General features: G+C 43.9%; 1 protein-coding gene across 1 annotated transcript in view; it reads right to left on the bottom strand.

The window, feature by feature from the left end:
- The window catches only part of LOC138284184 (aminopeptidase Ey-like), a 663,484-nt gene that overhangs the window by 347,733 nt on the left and 289,353 nt on the right, over positions 1-26,398 (bottom strand). The window contains exons 9-11 of the mRNA XM_069222683.1: positions 24,216-24,281; positions 2,459-2,524; positions 492-667 (exon numbers count right to left, since the gene is read on the bottom strand). Coding sequence (XP_069078784.1) covers positions 492-667; positions 2,459-2,524; positions 24,216-24,281 — 308 coding nt within the window. The remainder of the gene's footprint in view (positions 1-491; positions 668-2,458; positions 2,525-24,215; positions 24,282-26,398) is intronic.

The raw sequence follows: 26,398 nt of genomic DNA, 5'->3' as shown, positions 1-26,398 counted from the left end.
CTGCAGTGAAAATGACTTTAGAGTTTTTTCTGCTATCAGGACATGTAAAACAAACACACATTTCCAACTTTTTAAGTGGCAGTGGTAGTGGCAGGTCTGCGACATGGTTTACAGACCTACTTTGGAGTGTGAAATGAGTGCTGAAGCCCACTTGTAGCATTTAATTTACAGGCCCGGGTACATGCAGTACCATTTGTTATGAACTTAGGAGTAAATTACATGTACCGGTTGGGTTTAGGCAAACTTTACCATGTTTAGAAGGGAGATCACAAGCACTTAACCACAGGTTGGCAGGAGTATAATGCACAGAGCCCGAAAGCCAATACAAATAGGTTCAACAAATGAAGGCAAAAATCTTGATTGACCCTGCAGAAAGGGTCCAGTCCCACAATGCTAATGTGACATTGTCATGCTATATATCAGCATATTTGTAATGTCTGTGGCCCTTGAGTGACATAATTAAGAAAGTAGACATGTTGCAAAATACATACTTGAACTCTGATTGACGAGTGACGTTTGACTGTGGGTCCAGAAGAAAGTGTTCTTGAGTAATTTGACCAGTTGTGGTGTTTACCGTTACAACAGGATAGCCCATTTGAAGAACCCATGTGTCCATGATTTCCTTGATGCTCTTGGGTAACTTTACTAAAGTTTGATTATCCACAGCCTAGGCAAACATTGTAGAGAAATAAGTGATAACAAGGGATTATTACAAGACCTATTACATACGCATGTACTATTTAATAGAGGAATCTCCATTAGGACTCGAAGTTACCATCGACATCTTTAGAAATGATTTTTCTAATTCACACAAGTTTATATTTTAGGTATGTCAGATTCCTTGGGGTATATGAACTCATAGTGTTTGGAGATGGTGGCTTATGTCTCAGGGTGTAAGAACTACATCAATCTTTCTGTCCTAGGCAGTGTACATATAAGGTGATCATTTACAAGAAAATGTAGGTGCCAGTTAGACTCGTGAACAAACAATTATGCCATGGCAGTTACCATATATTGGCAATAAGCTCGTATTGAAGATCAGATTGAAAACCACTGATGTGAAGTAGTTTAACTGATTCAGTGACATGGTAAAGTGACGTCCCTAGGCAGAAAACATCTGTCATCACCACAACGAAAAGACTGAAGCTAACTCTGTTAGTATACGTTGTACATGCTAAGTTCTGAGTCCAGTGTTAAAGGCCACAACTCAGTATTTCTGCCATTGAATACTACCTCCCGAATAACTCTGAGACTCAAATGAGTCCCGAAATCTTACACCCAAACTTTTAAAACTTCCTTTTGCTGGTATCAAGGACTTTCAATGTTTTCTTGCTTTGATAATCAGAAACAGCAATTCCGATTCTGGCTGACTTTCTTAGATTTTGTTGGTGTGAACAAGTGAGGTAAGAGTATGAAATCAAGCAAGAGACAGACAGAACACCATTACAGTCTCTGCTAAGGAGAAGCCTCCACATAGCAACAGAACCCATCATTGGCGGCCCGTCCTTTAGGGCAGAGGGGCCACGCCCCCCCACCTTTTGCCCCTCATGAAGAGTGTCTGTCAGGCTGAACAAAGGTCAGCCTGACAGACACTCTCCATGTTCAGCTCAGGGAGCCAGGAGCAGACATGCGTGATTTGCGCACACTCCTGGCTGCCTGAGCTGGACTTTGCTGGGCTGAGGAGGTCACAGCTCCTATGGGCGTGACCTCCTCGGCTCAGCAAAGGTGCCTTGAGGCCATCCCCTGGGTGACGAGGAAAGCATCACCAATTGACACTCTCCCTTGGCGCTTCAGTTGAAGCCCTGAAGTGCCCAGGGTGAGTGTCAATCAGTGACACTTCGTCACAGAGTGGGGTGGGGTCAGCAGTCTCACTGACCCCATCCCACTCTGTGACGAGGCTGGGACTGCTGCCTTCCCTCATTGGCTGACCTAAGGCAGCAGTCCCAACCCTCCTGTGACCTGGAGGCTGAAGGTAAGTGTGTGTGTGTGTGTGTGTGTGTGTGTGTGTGTGTGTATGTGTGTGATGTTTTAAATTGAATGTTTGGTGCGCGCATGCATGTTTGAGTGTTATGAATGTTGTTAATGGATGTGCGTGCGTGTGTGAAAGAATGAGTGTGTGCGATCTTTTTTAATGAATTTTTGGTGCGTGCGTGCATGTTTGAATGGTATAAGTGTTGTTAATGGATGTGCGTGCATGTCTGTGTGTGAAAGAATGAGTGTGTGTGTGTGTGTGTGTGTGTGTGTGTCCCGCCGCCCCCCTCCTTCCTAAAGCTGCCGGCCGCCACTGGAACCCATAGCACTGTGCATAAACATATGGGAGTATTACAATACATTTGTAAAAATATTCAGGGAAATCCATAGAAAGGGAGTCCTAATTCGGCTTCATTATGTTTTCTAAGTAATTCGATTAACAATTCTTTAAACCATTACCACAAGAAAACATTGGTGTATCATTTACCTTTTGCCAGTGGTCCAAGAGGTCTCTGTAGACAGTGTTGCCATACTGATTAGCAAGAAGATATGACTGAAAAAATGAGAGGCAGCTTTGTTATTTCAAATTCACTTGATCAAGTTCAGAATTCTGCAGACCTGAATTTCCAGACCATTATTTGCAATGAGTTGCCCCAATTCACAAAAACAAGTTAACTTAAGATGGTTAATGGGAGAGATTTATAAATAATGATTTGCAGAAGGATGGAGATTTATGACTTTCGCAGCGTTCCTGTCTCACACTTGTCTTTCCGAGGATGCATAAGTATTAGGTGCACCATTAGATGAAAATGACCAATATATTGATGTCAAAGACGGGGATGATGGAATAGTGTTCTGAGAGGTGAGGTAGGCCATTGACATCAGTTCAGAGCAGAGCACCTGTTTTTGCATTTGAGGTGTCTAAAGTTCATACACATAACTTATAATTTTCCAACTAAGTGCATAAATTGTCTCTCTGTTTCTGACTTGTCCTGTCTAAAGTTTGTGCATTACCTTGGTGCCTGGGTCTGCAATGAGATAGCGAAGGTCTTCATGATACTGCCTCAGCTCACGGAAGTCATGGGGGTTTAAAGAGTGATTATATCAAATGAGTTACTCCGTTCACTGGGAGAGTACTGGGAAAAGATGAGTGTGTCATTCCTGTATTTGAGGATAATTTTTACAAATTTATGTGGCTAAAACGTGATAGGGCATGATCATTTATAGAGGGTATATTCAGCATCAAAGTTCCTGCTCCGTGCGACTAAACCACTATACATTTCCATTGAAGAACAAGCTGAATTTTGACTACAGAAGGGCAAGCTTCATGTAGATTTGTGAAATAAGTAAGGGGAATCCTGTTTGGTGTGTTTTGCCTTTTTCAGAATTAACAAGTCCCATCACAGAAACATTCTCCTTTGTATGGCACATCCAGCAAATTAATTGATTGTAACTGACAAGAGGTGCTAGTGTTCTAATCAAAGATGCAGTGTCAAAACTGGACGCTAAGGAGTAACTAGCCCTGCCACCAGATTTTAGAAAACAATGTGCTTAATTCTGTTGGTGGAGATGCAAAAATTCTCAGACGCCACTACCCTACACTTTCATCTGAAAGTAACTGAAGTAACAATTTAACATTTAACAATTCACAGTTTCTAAACATGCCTTTTATGCATTATGCTTGTGCAGTTCCAAACGTTTATGAGTGAAACATTTTGGCCATTTCTGAAATTTAAAAAATCGAACAAGGGCGAAAGATTGAGCCACAGCAGAAGTAATGATCATGGTCAATACCTTTCTAGAGTTAATGCAGAGCAATAATTCTGTGCTATTGTAAACTAAAAAACACACAAAGGCCTAACGGATCAGACAAATACTGGAATGACACGTTTATGAGGTCAATGGAAATATTTTCCTCTAGTGTGGCATTGTAATATAATAATCGCTCTCAATACTGTACCATAAACCATTGAACTGTATTTCTTGCTATATTGATGAAAGACTAAGCATGCACACTATCAGAGGCTAGTGCCCCCAAAGCAGAGTTTTGTGGCCTATGCCATTTCAAGATTCCCAACTAGTGTTACAAGATCCACAGAATACCGCGTTCCCAGTTCTTTTGTCTCACAAACTAATGCTGTTTCATGCACAAATTCAAATGACTTCGTTAAACACATATGAAGATACCTCACCCAATCCACTGATTTGTTAAACGAAAATACAGAACTGGAAACATGGTATCCTGCTGACATGGAGCAATCGCCCAACCCTATCTCACATACTGAAACTACAGGCAAAGATGCCATACCCAAAAATAATTATTGAAGCTTACAGCTCATGAAGAACAGTACCATTGCCCTATTGTCTCCCCTGCACCCAAATCCCAGATTGAAAGTACAGACTGCTAAAGAACCCTGCATTGGGAATGTAACCTGAACCCAGGCTGCTACTTACCAACCAATGATGTTTTCCTATCGTTGAAGTGACTTGCTCTAAATCTATATTTATATATTTTATAATTGAACCCCACTTGTGTAGAGTTTGGTAAACACAAAGGGCCATATTCGCGAAAAACGTTGTGGAAATATGGGCTGAGTTTTACTTCTACCCCTGATCATATTTTTTAAGATTATCTATTTACAAATGTTTCCTGATGTACTTTTGGAACGCTGCACCTTGCACAGATTTCCAAGGATACTTCGAGAAATGTCACATGGCAGTTTTTTAAAGGTTCCTACCCCTGTGTGTGCTGTTCTTCATAGTGAATATTCAGCAAAGGAGAATGAGGACCTTCTGGCCAAAAGCACATATATTTTACTCCATTACGGAAAACAATCCTTATGGGGAAAGCCATTCCCTAAACCCCCACCAAATGTGGATGCGACCCAGTCTCATCTTCCCAAAACAGGAGTTATCTTTGCCCTGGTAGCAGTAAGTCTCCGACCCTTTCCAGAGTGGAAAGGGTTAAAAAAAGGAGTTTGGAAATGCTTACAATGATACAAGATGTGGCATTTCCAAACTTCTAAGGTGATACATGCCTTAGCATTCCTACTTCCAGTCTATAGGTAAGGTTTACTTCTGTGGATTTCATTGCACTCGCGATGCAGAAATCTGCACCAGTAAATGCATTTACTCCCAACTGTACTCTCTTTATGGATTCCTGGAAATCGTAAGACTTGTAAATTTAGTCATAAGTCTAAGTTCATGATTGAATTCACCTTTGTGAATGGGGTCCACTAATGCTGACACAATACTTATAACAAATGTCTCATGCACAGGAGATCAGTGGTTTATTGGGTTTGCTTCAAAGATGACATAACATCTCATGAAGAAAAAGTGAATACTGTAGGGGAAAACTATACATTGAAATAATGTGGAACATTGACGCTTACAAAGTTGAAAGAAATACAGTGGTGCTCATTTTGACCCCACGCTAAAATTAGAGTTAAAGCCCAAAAGCAGAAGTGTGTTGTTTTCTATGAATTGTTTCCTGATCTATGAGTGAGGCACGATGCATTGTCGCAATCCTAATGCGTCCTTTGCAGAATTCTACTGGAACATTTTCTACCAGAATATTTATAGTAGTAATGGAGCAAGGTCTTTACATGCTGTGATATCGCTTACTTATTCCTGATTTGGTAAAACTGTGTAACACAAGTGATTTTACTACTAAAGTTGTGGTATATTCAAATTAATGTATGTCCCGAAATCAATTTTCTACTTTTTGGGTGCCACTCTAAATAGATGTGTGACCCTGTCAACTGGTGCAAATATGTAAAAAGGAAGATAACTGGAATTCTGTACTTCCACATTGGCATTAAACACAGTGTTATGATCTGGCTTGACACCTGCAGGAGTGGAAATTTTTTACAATGATTTTTTTATTAATCAATAATGTACTGACCATTGATGAACTAATATGTGAAAAATGGGTGACTTTTGTAAATGGTCACCATAATTCATTTTTGTTCAAATGTCAGCTAAATAGCTGTTATTTTACATTGCTCAATGTTTACCTTAAAAGAGTGTGATTACCAGATTATGGGGGTCATTCTGACCCTGGCGGTAAATACCGCCAGGGCCGGGGTCGGCGGTAGCGCCGCCAACAGGCTGGCAGTGCACCGCCGGGCATTCTGACCGCGGCGGTACAGCCGCGGCCAGAAGCGGAAAGCCGGCGGTGTACCGCCGACTTTCCGCTGCCCATGGGAATCCGCCATGGCGGCGCAGCTTGCTGCGCCGCCATGGGGATTCTGGCACCCCATACCGCCATCCAGTTCCTGGCGGTTCACCCGCCAGGAACAGGATGGCAGTATGGGGTGTCGTGGGGCCCCTGGGGGCCCCTGCAGTGCCCATGCCAATGGCATGGGCACTGCAGGGGCCCCCGTAAGAGGGCCCCACAAAGAATTTCAGTGTCTGCTTTGCAGACACTGAAATTCGCGACGGGTGCAACTGCACCCGTCGCACCTTCCCACTCCGCCGGCTCCATTCTGAGCCGGCTTCCTCGTGGGAAGGGTGTTTCCCGCTGGGCTGGCGGGCGGCCTTTTGGCAAACCCAGAATGACCGCCGCGGTCTTTTGACCGCAGTACGGTCTTCTGGCGGTTCCCGCGCCGCCCGCCAAGCTTAGAATCAGGGCCTATATATGTGTAGTCAGCTACCCCTAGTGGGTCTTTGCTTTATGTCTTACAAGTTCAGATTTATTAGTTCATTGCTCAAGTTTGACTGTTCTATTGTTTAAAATTGTCACTAACGTGTGGTTTCTTCCTCAAGGATGGAAGTAGAAGTTACATAGTGAGAAGTTTCTTCCTGAGAAGTGAAGTTTTGATGAGATGGAACAATGGATCCACAGACGCAAGAGAAGAAGAAATTGTTAAAATTGTGTTTAGTTAATAATGTCGTCAGTGAACTTTTAGTTATCTAACAGTAGTTTTATTGGCTGAATCGTACAACATAATGTTCGGTCACCTATTCTTGTTGTGGCAATCTTCCCTTGTTCCTATTCTGAGTACTTCTGTCGTAGTTTTGGATTCAGGGAGTTCTTAGTGGAGGTTCGAGTCATATTAGTGATGTGGGTTTAGCTGTCGGTGTAGACCAGACCCTATGAAACTTTCCTGATGGTATCCCCTTGCTAAAGTAAACTTCATGTTGTTATTCTATGGGTAATGTATGAAATTGTAATGTTTTATGTGTCTCTTGCTTTTACAGGTACCAGCTGCAACTTATAAATTAATTTCTGCATAACAATAGTAATTTTCACTATAACCCGAGCTAGTATGGTTTTCTAAATTTGTGTTTCTAAATTATTTTTACATGAAGCCCAACGTGTTAATGCTATTTAGTGGTTAGTGAGGGAACATGACTTTCCATGCTCATGATTTATATTGACAATCTTTGAACTTTTGCTTCAATGTATATCAAATCTCTGTTGCAAATATTGATGTTATTAATTAGTGTTATGATACTTGAGATAATTTGCTTACTTGCTTTGATTAAACTCAGATATATAAGACGTTCTAATCAGCCACTATTGATTCTATATGCTTATCATTAATGTTTAAGAGTTATTTTCGTGACTTAAGCGTTGTTAATATAGGGAAAAAAATGTATAATCACTATAAAAAAACTGGTGTGGTTATTGTGTAGTGATCAGACTATAGATTACTTGGTTGTTGGTGTTTATTATGACATACATCATTGACATCCCCTCAACTCTATGTTGCGTCGATCCATTGGCCTAAAGAGCAAAATCCACTATTTAGTTTGAAGCAATAGCTAGGATTTCTTGGCGTTGGAGCACACCCTAGCTGTCAGCAGCCAAATATGTGACCATATCACTTTTAAACAAGATGGCATCTCCAGGGCCATTGCATGATTATATTTTGTGCCTTAACCCAGGCAGAGAATGGAGCTGTGCACCATTCTTTGCACATAATGACATTGTTTACAGCACATCTCAACACTATACCACTATGAGCTGCAGGCAGCACAGCTCAATGAAGTAATACATTGCTTCATATTTTGGAGCTGTGCTTTCGGCAGCGAATGTTCTACTTTTTAGAGTTGAGCCTGAGATAGCATGCACTAACGCATGTGCATCGCTTGCGAGATGCTATTGTAGTTAGAAAAGGTCTTGGAGCCCTCCCGTCGCTCACCATTTGTTGGCTTGAATGGCACTCTTCTTTATAGTCTTGTAATTCGTCCACTTCAGGCTGGCATCATTTCTGGTCCTGTCGGTGGAGCGGGGACCAAGCATTGATTGACTTAAATTAATTAGTGCCTGTCTGCTGCTCCTGACGTGATTGAGGTACCTTATCTTCCTCTCTCCCCCTCTGCTTCCTACTGCTCCCTCATTAGCATTTTTTTAAGTGATTGTCAACACTGCTGCTTTGATACTAAAACGGCTGAGTTCTTGAATATTTGGCATCTTTTATTCATACAGCTTTGTCTGTGCGTATCTAAAAGCCATAAAGTGCTGTTGTGGACAAGCAGGCAGCTGTCCTTAACAAGCATTTTCAATGCAACAGGTCTCACATTTGCGCGAGTTAGAGCTATTAGCATTGTAAAGCAAAGAAAAAACAGCGCGATCGCGCAATATAAAATTCAGCGCAATCGCGCTGCGTATAAAATAAACAGATAAAGTAGTCCGGACTCCAGGCTAAAAACATGGAGCCTCGTATGTTTTTGGTACTTTACCGGTGCTGTGTAGGTGGGCTAAACACTGGAAAAGGCATCACGTATCCATGCCTTTCACAAATGAAAGCAAGTGGATTTTAAAAGGAAAGCCCACAAACCAATGCAAGTGACTGACGTGGCATGGGTGTGGTTTCAAGCCCAAAGAGAGATTACTGAATGGACTGAGCACTTTGTGCTCACCCATAAAAATGAGCACTGACTGAGCTCAAGAAATTACATATTCAAATAATTCCCCTAACGACTCAGGCAGAAATGTTTTACGTTTAGATTTGACGGTCCGACTGCCTCCTGTTAACAAGTTTTATAACAAGCAAAGTACACATTACATTGTACAGGCAGTTCTTGGAGATTACTTGTTTTCTGGGGAGGTGGCGCGCACCAACTGCGCGCCCCCAGGGAAGTTGTAGGGCCAGGTCAGACCGGTTCCGGGTGGCGGCCCAATGGTGGGTGCTGCGCAAAAGTTTAAAAATCACGCTCACCCTGCAGGGTGAGCCGATTGGTTCATGGGGGCGTGGTGGAGGCTCCTGGGGCGATCGGCAGGGGCAGCCAGAACAGGTTAAAAGGGGACTCCAAGTCCCTGGAGGGTCAGGCTGTTTACTTGACCCTGGCTGCCCCTGACTATCGATCGAGTGCACACCGCCAGAAGACTGGAGGAATTCTTTGGATGCTTTGCTTCGCCGTTGCCCAGCAAAGGATTGTTCCTGCGATGCTCTTGTGCTGCCTGGACACCTGCTGCCCTCGGCCTTGTCTTCACCTCTCTCTGGCCTGGGGCAATGGCAGCTGGCAGGGAAACACCAGCTGGGTGATTTAAGGTCTGCCTTGACCTTTGTGACCGGCCCTTGCTGCTTTGCCGTCGTTGTTGGGGCCCTGGGACCAGGAGAGGCATCACAGACAGGGTAAGGAGTGGTGGGGGTCGTGGTGGTATTCTGGCGTGGTCAGGGGTTTGTTCTCTGCTGGTATTTTGTGTTGAGAGGTGGTGACTTCCTCAGGGGCGGCAGGGACAAGAAGCAATTTAAATAATTTTGTTGTACCACCAGTTTTTACTGGTGGGCTGTGGTCCCACCAAAATCAGCATTTCCCCCGGTTCCTAAGAGGGCTAAGAAGGTTACACCCAAACTGGGGGGGTGGGGGAAGTCAGCCCAAAAGAGATCACTCACTGAGGGGGCAAGGGACCCCAACATGGGACAGGCAGACACAAAATCAGAGGTTGCCATAATTAGAGCGGTGTCAGGCTCAACCTTGGAGGGAGCCAATTCTGTCAGCGAGCGGGAACGTGGAGGGGACCTGGTTAGCGGCTTTGCAAAAGTGCTGCCCTGGCTGGTGAAGTTAGGCAATGCCCCACAGATGGATTTGGCAAGTGAGGGGTCAGCATTGGCCACATTAAAGGGCTTAGCAAAGGGTATTAGTGCAAATCTGCAAGGGGCTACAACGGGAACACACAAGCCCCCTAGGGCCACAGCCACCACATCGCACAAGCCCCTCCTGCCTACAACATCCCCCATCACCCCGCCGACACATGAACAGGTGCTTTCGCCTAGGGATTGGCTGGGACCTCACATATCTAGTGAGATGAGGGTAAAAATTAAAAAGGGCGCATTTGTGGATATTTTTAAGCTAACAATAGTGAAGCTGGCTGATGAGTAAAGTAAGGGCATTAAAGATTGTTCCCACAAATGGAAGAAACCTAGGGTAGATGAGACCATTATAAATTGGATAAGAGGGTTTACCATTTATCAGTCCATTTTGCTAGAGAAATTACATTGCTCAATGTTTACCTTAAAAGAGTGTGATTAATAGATTATGGGGGTCATTCTGACCCTGGCGGTAAATACCGCCAGGGCCGGGGTCGGCGGTAGCACCGCCAACAGGCTGGCAGTGCACCGCCGGGCATTCTGACCGCGGCGGTACAGCCGTGGCCAGAAGCGGAAAGCCGGCGGTGTACCGCCGACTTTCCGCTGCCCATGGGAATCCGCCATGGCGGCGCAGCTTGCTGCTCCGCCATGGGGATTCTGGCACCCCATACCGCCATCCAGTTCCTGGCGGTTCACCCGCCAGGAACAGGATGGCAGTATGGGGTGTCGTGGGGCCCCTGGGGGCCCCTGCAGTGCCCATGCCAATGGCATGGGCACTGCAGGGGCCCCCGTAAGAGGGCCCCACAAAGAATTTCAGTGTCTGCTTTGCAGACACTGAAATTCGCGACGGGTGCAACTGCACCCGTCGCACCTTCCCACTCCGCCGGCTCCATTCTGAGCCGGCTTCCTCGTGGGAAGGGTGTTTCCCGCTGGGCTGGCGGGCGGCCTTTTGGCAAACCCAGAATGACCGCCGCGGTCTTTTGACCGCGGTACGGTCTTCTGGCGGTTCCCGCTTGGCGGGCGGCTCCCGCCGCCTGCCAAGCTTAGAATCAGGGCCTATATATGTGTAGTCAGCTACCCCTAGTGGGTCTTTGCTTTATGTCTTACAAGTTCAGATTTATTAGTTCATTGCTCAAGTTTGACTGTTCTATTGTTTAAAATTGTCACTAACGTGTGGTTTCTTCCTCAAGGATGGAAGTAGAAGTTACATAGTGAGAAGTTTCTTCCTGAGAAGTGAAGTTTTGATGAGATGGAACAATGGATCCACAGACGCAAGAGAAGAAGAAATTGTTAAAATTGTGTTTAGTTAATAATGTCGTCAGTGAACTTTTAGTTATCTAACAGTAGTTTTATTGGCTGAATCGTACAACATAATGTTCGGTCACCTATTCTTGTTGTGGCAATCTTCCCTTGTTCCTATTCTGAGTACTTCTGTCGTAGTTTCGGATTCAGGGAGTTCTTAGTGGAGGTTCGAGTCATATTAGTGATGTGGGTTTAGCTGTCGGTGTGACCAGACCCTATGAAACTTTCCTGATGGTATCCCCTTGCTAAAGTAAACTTCATGTTGTTATTCTATGGGTAATGTATGAAATTGTAATGTTTTATGTGTCTCTTGCTTTTACAGGTACCAGCTGCAACATATAAATTAATTTCTGCATAACAATAGTAATTTTCACTATAACCCGAGCTAGTATGGTTTTCTAAATTTGTGTTTCTAAATTATTTTTACATGAAGCCCAACGTGTTAATGCTATTTAGTGGTTAGTGAGGGAACATGACTTTCCATGCTCATGATTTATATTGACAATCTTTGAACTTTTGCTCCAATGTATATCAAATCTCTGTTGCAAATATTGATGTTATTAATTAGTGTTATGATACTTGAGATAATTTGCTTACTTGCTTTGATTAAACTCAGATATATAAGACGTTCTAATCAGCCACTATTGATTCTATATGCTTATCATTAATGTTTAAGAGTTATTTTCGTGACTTAAGCGTTGTTAATATAGGGAAAAAAATGTATAATCACTATTAAAAAACTGGTGTGGTTATTGTGTAGTGATCAGACTATAGATTACTTGGTTGTTGGTGTTTATTATGACATACATCATTGACATCCCCTCAACTCTATGTTGCGTCGATCCATTGGCCTAAAGAGCAAAATCCACTATTTAGTTTGAAGTAATAGCTAGGATTTCTTGGCGTTGGAGCACACCCTAGCTGTCAGCAGCCAAATATGTGACCATATCACTTTTAAACAAGATGGCATCTCTAGGGCCATTGCATGATTATATTTTGTGCCTTAACCCAGGCAGAGAATGGAGCTGTGCACCATTCTTTGCACATAATGACATTGTTTACAGCACATCTCAACACTATACCACTATGAGCTGCAGGCAGGACAGCTCAATGAAGTAATACATTGCTTCATATTTTGGAGCTGTGCTTTCGGCAGCGAATGTTCTACTTTTTAGAGTTGAGCCTGAGATAGCATGCACTAACGCATGTGCATCGCTTGCGAGATGCTGTTGTAGTTAGAAAAGGTCTTGGAGCCCTCCCGTCGCTCACCATTTGTTGGCTTGAATGGCACTCTTCTTTATAGTCTTGTAATTCGTCCACTTCAGGCTGGCATCATTTCTGGTCCTGTCGGTGGAGCGGGGACCAAGCATTGATTGACTTAAATTAATTAGTGCCTGTCTGCTGCTCCTGACGTGATTGAGGTACCTTATCTTCCTCTCTCCCCCTCTGCTTCCTACTGCTCCCTCATTAGCATTTTTTTAAGTGATTGTCAACACTGCTGCTTTGATACTAAAACGGCTGAGTTCTTGAATATTTGGCATCTTTTATTCATACAGCTTTGTCTGTGCGTATCTAAAAGCCATAAAGTGCTGTTGTGGACAAGCAGGCAGCTGTCCTTAACAAGCATTTTCAATGCAACAGGTCTCACATTTGCGCGAGTTAGAGCTATTAGCATTGTAAAGCAAAGAAAAACCAGCGCGATCGCGCAATATAAAATTCAGCGCAATCGCGCTGCGTATAAAATAAACAGATAAAGTAGTCCGGACTCCAGGCTAAAAACATGGAGCCTCGTATGTTTTTGGTACTTTACCGGTGCTGTGTAGGTGGGCTAAACACTGGAAAAGGCATCACGTATCCATGCCTTTCACAAATGAAAGCAAGTGGATTTTAAAAGGAAAGCCCACAAACCAATGTAAGTGACTGATGTGGCATGGGTGTGGTTTCAAGCCCAAAGAGAGATTACTGAATGGACTGAGCACTTTGTGCTCACCCATAAAAATGAGCACTGACTGAGCTCAAGAAATTACATATTCAAATAATTCCCCTAACGACTCAGGCAGAAATGTTTTACGTTTAGATTTGACGGTCCGACTGCCTCCTGTTAACAAGTTTTATAACAAGCAAAGTACACATTACATTGTACAGGCAGTTCTTGGAGATTACTTGTTTTCTGGGGAGGTGGCGCGCACCAACTGCGCGCCCCCAGGGAAGTTGTAGGGCCAGGTCAGACCGGTTCCGGGTGGCGGCCCAATGGTGGGTGCTGCGCAAAAGTTTAAAAATCACGCTCACCCTGCAGGGTGAGCCGATTGGTTCATGGGGGCGTGGTGGAGGCTCCTGGGGCGATCGGCAGGGGCAGCCAGAACAGGTTAAAAGGGGACTCCAAGTCCCTGGAGGGTCAGGCTGTTTACTTGACCCTGGCTGCCCCTGACTATCGATCGAGTGCACACCGCCAGAAGACTGGAGGAATTCTTTGGATGCTTTGCTTCGCCGTTGCCCAGCAAAGGATTGTTCCTGCGATGCTCTTGTGCTGCCTGGACACCTGCTGCCCTCGGCCTTGTCTTCACCTCTCTCTGGGGCAATGGCAGCTGGCAGGGAAACACCAGCTGGGTGATTTAAGGTCTGCCTTGACCTTTGTGACCGGCCCTTGCTGCTTTGCTGTCGTTGTTGGGGCCCTGGGTCCAGGAGAGGCATCACAGACAGGGTAAGGAGTGGTGGGGGTCGTGGTGGTATTCTGGCGTGGTCAGGGGTTTGTTCTCTGCTGGTATTTTGTGTTGAGAGGTGGTGACTTCCTCAGGGGCGGCAGGGACAAGAAGCAATTTAAATAATTTTGTTGTACCACCAGTTTTTACTGGTGGGCTGTGGTCCCACCAAAATCAGCATTTCCCCCGGTTCCTAAGAGGGCTAAGAAGGTTACACCCAAACTGGAGGGTGGGGGAAGTCAGCCCAAAAGAGATCACTCACTGAGGGGGCAAGGGACCCCAACATGGGACAGACAGACACAAAATCAGAGGTTGCCATAATTAGAGCGGTGTCAGGCTCAACCTTGGAGGGAGCCAATTCTGTCAGCGAGCGGGAACGTGGAGGGGACCTGGTTAGCGGCTTTGCAAAAGTGCTGCCCTGGCTGGTGAAGTTAGGCAATGCCCCACAGATGGATTTGGCAAGTGAGGGGTCAGCATTGGCCACATTAAAGGGCTTAGCAAAGGGTATTAGTGCAAATCTGCAAGGGGCTACAACGGGAACACACAAGCCCCCTAGGGCCACAGCCACCACATCGCACAAGCCCCTCCTGCCTACAACATCCCCCATCACCCCGCCGACACATGAACAGGTGCTTTCGCCTAGGGATTGGCTGGGACCTCACATATCTAGTGAGATGAGGGTAAAAATTCAAAAGGGCGCATTTGTGGATATTTTTAAGCTAACAATAGTGAAGCTGGCTGATGAGTAAAGTAAGGGCATTAAAGATTGTTCCCACAAATGGAAGAAACCTAGGGTAGATGAGACCATTATAAATTGGATAAGAGGGTTTACCATTTATCAGTCCATTTTGCTAGAGAAATTCCCTGAACTAGGTCCTCAAACTGCATATTGTTTGAATAAAATAGTGGGTGCGCATGAGGAGTTTGGAGGAACCAGTTGGAAAGATTATGACAAAGCATTCAGGTTGAAAAAACATTAAATCCTGCTATGTGCTGGGATCAGACTGATGTTGATACATGGTTGCGCTGTATGATGCTTAAAAAAACTGGAAACCAATGTCCAGTCTCTTTTTCGGGGGTCCACAGCCAGCGGGGATCGCAAAGAGGCGTGTTGGGCTTTCGACAAGAAAGCATGTTCTAGGCCACAGGGTTCCTGCAAATTCAAGCACAATTGTTCCTTTTACGGTACACCAGGGCATCCTGAGTTCTAATGTTTCAAGAAGTCCAAAAAAAAGGGTGGACAGAAATGAGGATAATGTTTTCTTGGTCCCAGGGGACCCTTCACCTGTGTCTCTTTTGGCAATGAACCCTTGGCTTAATTTGAACTCTCGGCACAAAGTTTCCAAAATATCATCTGAAGGTTTCTGCAATGGTTTCAGGATCCCAGCTGCAGGGGTGCGAGGCCCAACATTTTGTAAAAACCAGCAGTCTTTAGACATGGCACAAGAGGCAGCTGAACGCAAGATATTGAAGGAATTGGGTTTAGATAGGATTGCTGGGCCATTTGACAGCCCCCCACTTGATGATTTTGTCTGCTTCCCTCTGGGGTTGGTTCCCAAAAAGGACCCTGGTGAATTTCGGTTGATACACAATCTCTGAGCTCCATGCGGAACCTCTGTGAATGACGCAATAAATCCAGTGCTCTGCTCAGTCAAGTATGCATCTCTTGATGGTGCCCTTACTTTATTGAGGGAACTGGGTCAAGGGTCTCTCATGGCAAAAGATATAGAATCAGCCTTCAGACTTTTGCCTGTTCTCCCCGATGATTATCATCTGCTGGGCTTCCAATTCAGAGGGAAGTTTTATTATGACAAATGCATGCCCATGGGTTGTTCAGTCTCTTGCGTATATTTTGAGCAATTTAGCACGTTTTTGGAATGGGTCTCTACACAGGTTTCAGGGTCATCTTATGTCATTCATTATCTAGATTACTTATTTTTCCTGGGACCGAGCGGATCAGATAGGTGTGCTAAGTCTTTGACTGCATTCAATTCCCTGATGGATGAATTTGGCACCCCTTTAGCTCAGGAAAAAATGACAGGACCAGCCACATCCATGGTATTTCTGGGAATTGTAATCGATTCAGTGAGGGGGGAGTGCAGATTGCCCCAGGATAAAGTCATGACTTCCCAAGCATCCTTAGAACCCTGCTTGGTGGCCAAAAAAGTCACTCTGCGTCAGTTACAGGTGTTGGTGGGTCAACTTAATTTTGCCCTGCGGATCATTCCAATGGGGCACCCTTTCTCATGCTCTATTGCTCAGTGTATGTCTGGCTTGAGAGAGAAGCATCATAGGACTCGGTTGTCTGCTGAAGTAAGACATGACTTAAGGATTTGGTTGGCTTTCCTCCAGGATTTCAACGGGGCACTGGCGTGGCCGGCCCCTCGGTGGTCCAATCAGGAATTTGGCTTATTTACTGACTCAGCAGGTAGTAGTGGTTTTGGGGCCATTTTGGGTACCACTTGGTGCGCACAGGTCTGGCCTCAGGCTTGGCAGACATCCGGGTGGGTTAAGAACATCACTTTCCTTGAGTTATTTCCTATAGTGGTGGCACTACACGTATGGGTAGACCAACTTCGCAATCAATCTGTGTTTTTTTGGTCTGACAACATGGCAGTGGTCCAAAGTATTAATTTTCAACATGCTAAGTGCAGAAGGGTGTTAAGACTGTTAAAAGACCTGATGTTAATCTGTTTGAAGAATAACATTCTTTTCCAGGCAAAACATGTACCAGGTATCTTTAATAACGCAGCTGATGCATTGTCTCGTTTCAAGTTACTGGATTTTCGGCAGTTCCACCCAGGGGCGGAGTTTGAGCCCACATATTTCCTGGGACTGCTGTGGAATCTTGGAACTCACCCTTGGCGGATCTAGTGGCAGCCAGCCTCACACCAAACACAAGAAGGCCATATGAGAATGCATTTCATAGTTACATAAATCACATATCTTCCAACTCCCGAGTGCAGGCTGGCTCCTTGAGTAGTTGGTTGGGTTTTCTTGAGCTTTTGCGCCATATGTCAGCCATAGCCTTTTTTACCAAACTGGGGGGGCTGACCATTCTCAATCTTTTCTTATCAGACAGGCACTCAAGGGATGGGAAAGGTTGGAAGGGTCGATCCCGGACCAACGGTGCCCCATTGATGTGGACAAGCTGGAAAAGATCTTGGGGGCCCTGGCTGGCATCTGTGACTCTGATTTCGAGGCCACTCTATTCTCCGCAGCCCTTGCTCTTGCCTTTTATGGAGCTTTTCAAGTTTCAGGACATTCACAGCAGAATTTTGGTGACTCCTGTTCTCTGGAAAGGGGGGATTTGGTCATTACTATACCATGGTCCAAGACAGACCAGTCTGGGAGGGGTGAACAGTTAGTACTGGGGAGGGCTGGTGACTTCAGTGGTTGCCTAGTGCATGCAGTTCAAAGGTAAGTGCAGATTTGTCCCGAGGTTTCTTCCACCTCTTTATTGGTTCATACATCTGGTGTCCCCCTCACTAGGTGTCAGTTTTCCCTGAATTTGCTAAAAGCCTTGCTGGCACTTGGCATGCATGGCAAATTTAGTTCCCATTCACTTAGGATAGGAGCAGCAACATCAGCAGTGGGTGCAGGGCTCAATACCGATACGGTCAAAGGAAATGGGAGGTGGAAGTCAGATTGCTATAAGTGCTATGTAAGCCTTCATATGATCTAGGAACCATTTTCTGGCACACGCCAATGATCACATGTGGAACGGTTTTTCCTTTTTGTTCCCAGTACCTCTCAATTTACCATTGGGCACATGGCTCCTGCCAGTGTTTGGGTTTTTGGACATTCCTTTGTGCGTCGGGCGCGGCCGTTCTTCCACCTGTACTGCAGTCGGGCGCAGGATGCAGGGCTCCGGTTTCTTTGGATAGCAAGAGGGGGGTCTTTGCCTTGATGGTCTTCGCCAGCTGGTCAAGGAGGTTCTGCGACGGCGGCTACCACTGCCGGCACTTATCGTCCTTCACGTGGGAGGCAATGATCTGCCAACAATCCGGAGAACAGTTTTTGAGGACTTGATAGTGGAGATCTCCTGGTTAACACAACGGTGTCCAGGGGCTATCATAGCATGGTCGCATATCATTCCCAGGCGGATTTGGAGGTCAGGGCGCTCAACGAAGGCCCTTAATGAATCACATCAATGCTAAGGACTGTTGCGTACGGGTGCCTTCGAGGAGAAGCAATGTTTCACAAAGATGGAATATACCTGTCGGATGGTGGACATATTGTGGTTATTGAGAACCTGGTAGCATTTTCAATACAGTGTCTAATTCAGAACCAAACATCTTAGTCTTTGGGGGGAGGCATGGTTGGACGGGAAACCAACCAGGCCTGTGGGAGGGAAGGAGTCATGTTTGGGCACAAAGCAGGTGGATTACCTTGGCATCAAGAATACTAGTGCAGGCAAACTCAAGACAGTATCAGAAGCCTTTTGGCTCAAACCAGGTTGGTGGTGCTGTGGGTGTAGGAAAGGGGCTCGGGATGACTGCTACCGCGAATGTCCATAGCTCCCCCCACGGTACTCCATTACATGGCCCAGGAATTTTTAATTTGGGGAGATGGAGACTGCGCCCGGGGACCAAGCTATGGCCCGGTTGCCCAGGACCATCCCCATCGGGTGCCAGGGGGGATCCCTTGCTTGGGGTTGGCCCTGGCATGGTTGGATTGGGGGACAGTTTTCATGCTGGCCCGTGTCCCCTCTATCTTAAGGGGGCAGGTGAGTCTCGCCTTGTGAAGTATAATTTGTTTGGGGGGGAACACCAGTCTATAGTTAATGCCACAGGTGCCTGGTGGGTGGACAACCATGACTCCTTTTAAAGAACCGAAACTATGACTTGAGATGCATATTGTAAATAAATATTGGAAATTAAGGATGAAAGAAAAATACAGAAAATGTGATGATGTTTTTTTATGTTGTGTTTATGTGGTTGTGAATAAATACAGCCTGAGAATGGTTGTATTCTCTATCGCAGGAAGGTTTCAGTCTGCTTTGGTTACTGTAATGTTGGGGGGGGCGGGACGATAAAAATTAAGTACGCTCCTCCAGGTGAGAGGATCACAGATGGAACCAGTGTTAACTATTTGGCTATTTGGTTGAAGGTATTGATACGGTCACCCACCTGTGTGTTGTGCATTCCTTTGTTCATTTTGTTTGGTAAGTTCAACCCCCTGGTCTGGGATGTTTTATGTCAGGTTTTCTGTGATCGGCTGTCTGAATAGATATTTCTTGTGATATATTATGTGTCTCTGTTTAATTATTTCACAACACCCTTGTTAAGGTTGTGTTTCCAATGCAATGACCCTAACTAGTATATATCATTTTACGCTACAGCAGAACGATTTTTAAAAATGTCGGTGTTGTGTCATTATAAATGCTCTCTATAATTTATGCTCTCTTTTCCCACAAAAATAGACCATTGTGTGTGTTGTGAGCGCCTTCTGTAATGGTGTTCATAGAGGGTAGACTGTGCATGGTGAGAAAGATGAGAGATGCTGAGGTTTTCTTTTGTGTCTGTTGGGTTATTCACTGCGTGCTTGCTCTTTTCCAGTTCATAAACAGTACAAGCGTTCCCGCTTATATGACGGCGTAAACCCCTACTAAAGGTTCATGTGTGCATGCAGGCTCCCACTAAGAACTAATTATCCAATGTCGTGGGCAGGAGTGTGTACACACAACCACCCAGACGCCGATGAGTATCTATTTTTAATGATATGTTCCCAGTTCACATGGGCCCCAGATACATAAATTTAACTTTCTTAAGGGATGGAGCCGCGGCGCTATAAATGATTGCATGTTGCTTATTTACTTGTTTAACATTATTGCTTCAAAATGTAGTATATCTTTTTAACTTTTCTCTTCAGTTTGATGTAATATTCGTGTTTCCGTTGATGCTGTCTTTGTCCATTTGCTTAGTGCTCGCTGGCTGCTTCTGTGCGTGTGTGTTATCTTTCAACTCACTGTAGGGATGTGTCTGCAGCTTCTAATTATACAAATGGCCTCATTTAAAGGAGCATTTAGTACTGACCCTTTGCCATTATCGAAGCGCTGCCAATTGTATACTTCTTTAATTTACGTTGGTCATCGTGTATGTTTAAGTAGGTGGTCATAGTGTATGTTTAATTTGCATATCTTCGACTGGAACCTGTCATAGTATGTTTTTGGCATACATTTCTTTAATTGAAAGCCACACAGTGTAAGGTTTACCACCTATTACTTTAATTGAAACCTGTCCTAGTGTTTTACATGCTTTTCTTTAATTAAGGCCTGTTATAGTGCATATTTCCATGCATATTCGTTTAATTGAAGGCTCCCAGGACACATTTGGCATTTCTGCACATGCATAGCAATGCATGCCTGCATGTACCTCAGCATACTGCAGAGTTGTTGTTTTTTTGCCAGTGTTAGGCCTCTTTTTTGGGAAACCAACAGCTCCCATCACAGCAGCACTCACCAGTATCCCCAGGGGAGAAGCAGGGATCCACTCTAGTACTCCCTTTTGTTTGCAAACACTCATAACCACTAGCAGCCAGAGGAGTGTCATATTAGGGGCTGGTAGTTGCAGAGCCATCACTTGTGGCCATATCAAATGTGTTTTGCTTTGACCGAGCACACTGGAAGAGTGAGCTGCGCCCCTCACAGCTATGTACATGGCTTCGCTTGTGTATAGGGATCCTTCCTTCCATGGAGTTTACTCTCCTTTATCTTCTCTTTTCACCGACACATTTCTCCCTACAACTGAAGGATCAATAGCTTAAAATAAAGTCTTCCTCACGCGATACTACAAATTATAGGACAATACACATAAATAAGGCCATTGTTACCAATTGTATTTGAAGACGTAATTTTTTTATGGGAACTAATAGTTAATTTGTACATACTCCATAGCCATTGTGTGAGTGCATGCCCTACTTTCTGGGCAAGAGTAATTAATGTCCCAAAACAGCAAGGAACACAGCACAGGAAACTTCAATTATTTGTTTGTCCTGTAATTGGTTTAAGGATATTCGCCTATTTGGAGAGTACACATTGTTACCATGTTGCCAAGGTTCGAGTTGTAAATTAACTGGCATGGAGCTACACTGGGGGATTGGAGATTGTTCCTGACCCAAGCTGGAGAATTAATAAAAACAGATCATTGTGGAAATTCATTTGCCCTGGTTTTCAAGTCCATAGACCAAAAACGTTTGTACAAGAGGGTTACCTCGTTTACATAGAGCATGTATCTTTTTTTGTAGCAGGTCGGCTAGCGGCTTCTGTTTGTTTTGTTTTCAATTGCTTCAGTATCAAAGGACATTCTGTGACTGCAGGGCACCTTCTGTGTGGTGAATAAAACACCACACATCTCTGCCAGGTATGGACTTGCCAATTATTAGTAACTTAGGGTAGCTCCACCCTCAAGAGCGAGTGTCAGCAGTGTCTCAGCAGGGCTTCTTGGAAATGTACTCCAACCGGATCGGTTCTGCAATGTTTATGCAATGGTGCAAAAATAGTAATTTTCTGTAATTTTCTGGGGTACTGTCTCCCTTGTAGGTTATCAAACAATGTTGTAGCAATGCTAAAACAGTACTCATTTTTAGTACAGTTTAGATGAATGCTCAGAAACTGACTGCTTGGAAGATTTTGGAGTGAGCTAGAATAGTGGAAACAACTATTTCTATCCGTGTTCTTAGTGTCTAAGATGGAATGCAATCTTCCTTCTTTGTGTTTAATTACCAGATCAATTAAGTTGATTTCCCTCCACTGTGTGTCATGGAGAATTGAATGTCTGGATTCCTGTGATCAAGCCATCCCCCAAATATATTCCGCTTTCCGGAGACTCCTAAAGACTTGGCTGTTCGAGCAGCGATAACCCCCCCTTTCCCCCCTAGCGCCTTGAGACCCGCACGGGTGAGTAGCGCGCTTTATAAATGTTAATGATTTGATTTGATTTGATTTGATTAATTTCATATTCATCCCCTTTCATCAATATACAATTTCCAAGTACTTATTTGCTGTTTATATGGAATATCACCAAAGATCCACTTTGCTTCGTACATAGCCATGAATATAATAGCCATCTCCCTCACAAATGGACATGGCAGTCCCCTTTACTGGAGGTAAAATTGATAGCTGAAATTGAAAAATAAAATCATGCAAATTGTTGCAAATTCCAGTATGATATTGCACAACTGTTTGCCAAGCTAAGATTTTTAAATTTATATATATATATATATATATATATATATATATATATATATATATATATATATATATATATATATATATATCACATAGGCAAAACATAACACATTTTCCAATGCTTGTCTTAGCTCTGGAATCCTCTGTGGTGAGTTAAATGTTGGGTTATTGTTAGTTTGCTGTGTGCAACCTATGAAATGCTAGCACCTGCTTCATAGGCGTTTTTACACCTGCAGATTACTCTGCTAAGCACTCTGCCCTGGCCCTGTCAACTTTTTTGAGGCTTCTTACACAAACCTATTTCTCTGTTCTCGCACAACGGAGAGGCACTGGTTGCTTAGATTCCATGCAGCATCCAGGTATAATTTTTTTTATTTCCATAATGAAGTGGAAGAAGTGACTAGGAAATGTTATACGATTTTGTTTTGTGAGCATCCTTTCTTTGCACATTTCCTTTGGTTGTTTGATACTTGTTATTGAATGCACCTTCTTTCTGTTTATTAATCTCTAAACTAGGAGTCCATTCCCACAAGTCTTGATCAGTGATGTCTCCTCAAGTGAGCATTCTTCACTGTAGTGCTTCTCATGTTGAAGTGGCTCTTCTACCTGAGCTGTCTCAGTGAGCTCCAAGTGAGAAATCCCGGTAGCGCAGCATAAAGTGTTAAAATTATTCAAGCTGTGCAGCTTATCCTTTGCTCCCTCTTCCCTCCTGCTCTTTTTTTTTATTTTAATACTCTGTGTAATAGCCTAGCAGCTTCACACTGCTACTGGACTGCTCACTCTCCCTTGTCTTTACTCCCTGCCCTCTCCTCCTCACATACCAACTGTCCCTCATCTCTTTCTCTGTCTGCCACTACCCCCTCTTATCTCTCAATACCACCGCCCCCTCTCATCCCTCCCTCACATTACCTAACTCTTCTCTATACTGCCTACTAACACATGCTACCTTCCTGCACCTTCTCACGCTCTGCACTGATCCACCTCTCCCATCCCTCCTCCCTCCATGTGCTGCTTCCACTTCTCCCTTTAACTCTCTCTTTCCCATCTATCTCACTCTCTCACTTACTGTCCCGCCTCACTATTATTTCAATACAACACACAAAATTCCACTACACACCACATACATCCACTTCACTACAAAACAAAAAACATAGGTAAAAAACATTATGATTTTCAATTGGACAGCTTTCAATGCTTGTCTGTTTCATGGTTCCTGTGCACATCCATCACTATTACTAGAGGTGTAGTACGCTTCACAACTTCAGAAGTGTTTCCCAGGTACATTTTGACAGGTCAAACCTGATGAGATTTAACAGGTGTAAGGGCCAGTAAAATTCCAAATTTGGGGAATTTGGTGCAGACAACATCAAAACCTGCATGCTATTTCTCGTTGTTAAAGGAAGGTATGTGAACTTTTATGTATTCCCTGCACACTTTGAACAGCAGGTACACTGAGCGCACCGTACTCACTCATCTGCCTAAGTCAGTCAAATTTAGGCTAGACCACATTCTAAACTATACTTCGGATGTGTATTAGATAAGTGCTACACCAAAATGGGCTGCTTACATCATGTTTCTGAGGCAATTTTAAGATTTTAGGGTTGCTCTGATTATGTTCTAGTGTTCTGTATTTTATGTATGACCATTATGACCAATGTGACAAAATTGACCAATATGATCAATATGTGACTTTTATACAAACCCGGGACACTTTGAACAAATACGCTAGGTGCACTAGGTACACTACATTAATTACCTTCACTATTATCTACCTAAGTCAGTTACATTTAACCGATATCATATACTAAATACCTCTGACATGCACTAGGCGTGTGTACTAGATCAAATTGGGCCGCTTATGTCATGATCTTCAGCCTCTTTTAAAGATTTAAGGTTGTCATAACTACGTCTAGACGTACTGTTTGACCCATGTAACCAATGTGAGCAATGTGAAACTTGTTAAGAATCAGAAGGCGAAAAACTACTTTTCTTGGATTTTGAAATACTTACTCTCAACCCATTCATAAACAGCTTCTCGGTCAGGAACGTACGCAGCATTCGAATTACTGCAGCTCCCTAAAGCAAAATCCAAGCAGAACAATCAGTAAGTTGAAAATAAAAGTAAAACAAAAGCAGAAGTTGAGAAGCATTAAACAGCTTGGCTTTGGGTGTTACAAGCTATCCTGAATAGACACTCTCTAGGTAGGAGATGATCATGGGGTCATGTACATAGCCGTTTGCGGTCCTAAAACAGGTTTATGAGCACAAATGCCAGGGATAACGGCTACCAGCCAATCAAAAAAGATGACCCACAGCTGCAAAACCATTAAATAATGTGTCATTGTCCGCCATAACTGTAGATAATCCTGCCGTTGTAAATCATAAGCGCGAGTTGGGGAGTGGGCACTGGAAGGCATGGCACGTGTGTGGATGTCACAAACTTGTGAATAAGTGGCTAGTCACAATCTCCTATTGGATTCTTTCTTAGCCTCTACCATTGCAGTTTTACTCCAGCAAAAGGGATGGGGAAATTGTCTACCGCTATGTCGGTGTCTAAACACAGTTGGTGTGTGCAGCAAAAAAACAAACAGTTTCCGTAAATTTCCCAACAATACCTATTTGAGGATTGCGTGAATACATAAATTGTGGGAGCGTGTGGCTGACTATCCCTCAATTATTTAATGATCGTATTTGTAAAGTGTAGCATACAGGTAGAAGCAGCATCAGAGCACTTTTTGGTGGGACAACAGGAAGATTTCAATCTTCTTAACAGTTTTCGGAGAGGCAATGGAAATTTGTCCTATTCTAATGGAATCATGAATCTCGAAATGCCCGCTATAGAAAGGAAACCGTTGAGAAGGACCGAGGAAATAATGCACAGGACTTTGATCAGCAGCAAGGCGGAGACCTAGCCTTAAGCATTTGACTAGATTTTGGTCAACAATTTGACTGTGCAATAATTAGTCTAGAAAACTTTGATAGGAAGGTAAAATTGTAGATGTTCTATAGGAGGTCTTCAGGAAATGTTTTTCAAGCTCTAGACCTGTACTAGACTCAAGCTGTGCATGTGATATAGTAGAATGGAGCTATGCAACATATGTAGTAAACAGAGCAGTGCAAAGTTGTGAAACTTGGGGGCAGATTTAAGATCCCCTAGCACCTCCTTACGCCACATCAGCGTCATTTGTTTTACACTAATGTGGCCCAACAAGGCCAAAATCACGTGGCAAATTTACAAAGTGGTGCAATGCATGCATTGTGCCACTTTGTAACCCCTTGAGCTACATTATGCCTGCACCAGGCATAATGTATGCAAGAGAGGCATTCCCCGTTAGGGGGGGCTGAAAGAATGGCGCAAAGAAATCTAAAAGATTTCCTTGCGTCATTTTTTCCAGCACTTTTTATGCCTGTTCAGCGCCGAAGTTAAAAGGAGGCACACCATTATTCATAAAGGGCCTCACTGTTCTTTGCAGGATTAGCTTAATTTTTTTACGCTAATCCTGCAAAGCTTCAAACTAGTGTAAAAATGATGACACTAGTTCCCTAACCACTGCCATGGATACAGCGCACACATGGGTGGTGTTAGGGGCTGCTAAGGGGCACAAGAAAACTGGTGCTGCACTGGGTTCAGCTCCACTTTTCTTAAATCTGGCCCTTGGTATTGACAAACACTGCATATTTCTATTAAAATTCTGCAGCTTTGCAAATTGCAAAACTTTTGTAAACTAAATAGCATAAAGCATCCCTGTTCTGCACTTAGAATAGTTCTGCTGGAACAGTGTATGTGACACTGCAACAGCAGTGTTCCTGATTACTCATATTGTTCCTTCTTCACAAATCCATAGGTACTGGGCCTTGGAGGAGGAGATGAAGTATGCAGATCTTGGAAGGTGGACATTGTGACTTCCTGCTGTCGATCAGAGCTGGCAACCTGATTAACAGTCCTAGGAGACAGCCATGAAAACTATTTGCAGCAGCTACATGTTCCATGGGATTACCAGCTGGATAGTCGGAATTAGATACAGCTGCTGAAAAACTGTAGCCCTTAAATTAATAAAACTCTAGCAGTTTTTCATCTTCACGGGCTAATGCAGCTAAAAGTAAACAATCACGCTCCCATAGAAGTAAATACAAATATCTAAAATTTAGAATGGACACATTAAAATACATTTCATACATTGAAACTTGCCTAA

The sequence above is a fragment of the Pleurodeles waltl genome, chromosome 3_1 (genome assembly GCF_031143425.1).
Source record: "Pleurodeles waltl isolate 20211129_DDA chromosome 3_1, aPleWal1.hap1.20221129, whole genome shotgun sequence".
Taxonomy (NCBI): domain Eukaryota; kingdom Metazoa; phylum Chordata; class Amphibia; order Caudata; family Salamandridae; genus Pleurodeles; species Pleurodeles waltl.
The sequence above is the reverse complement of the archived record's forward strand: the minus strand, read 5'-3'. Positions and strand labels throughout refer to the sequence as shown.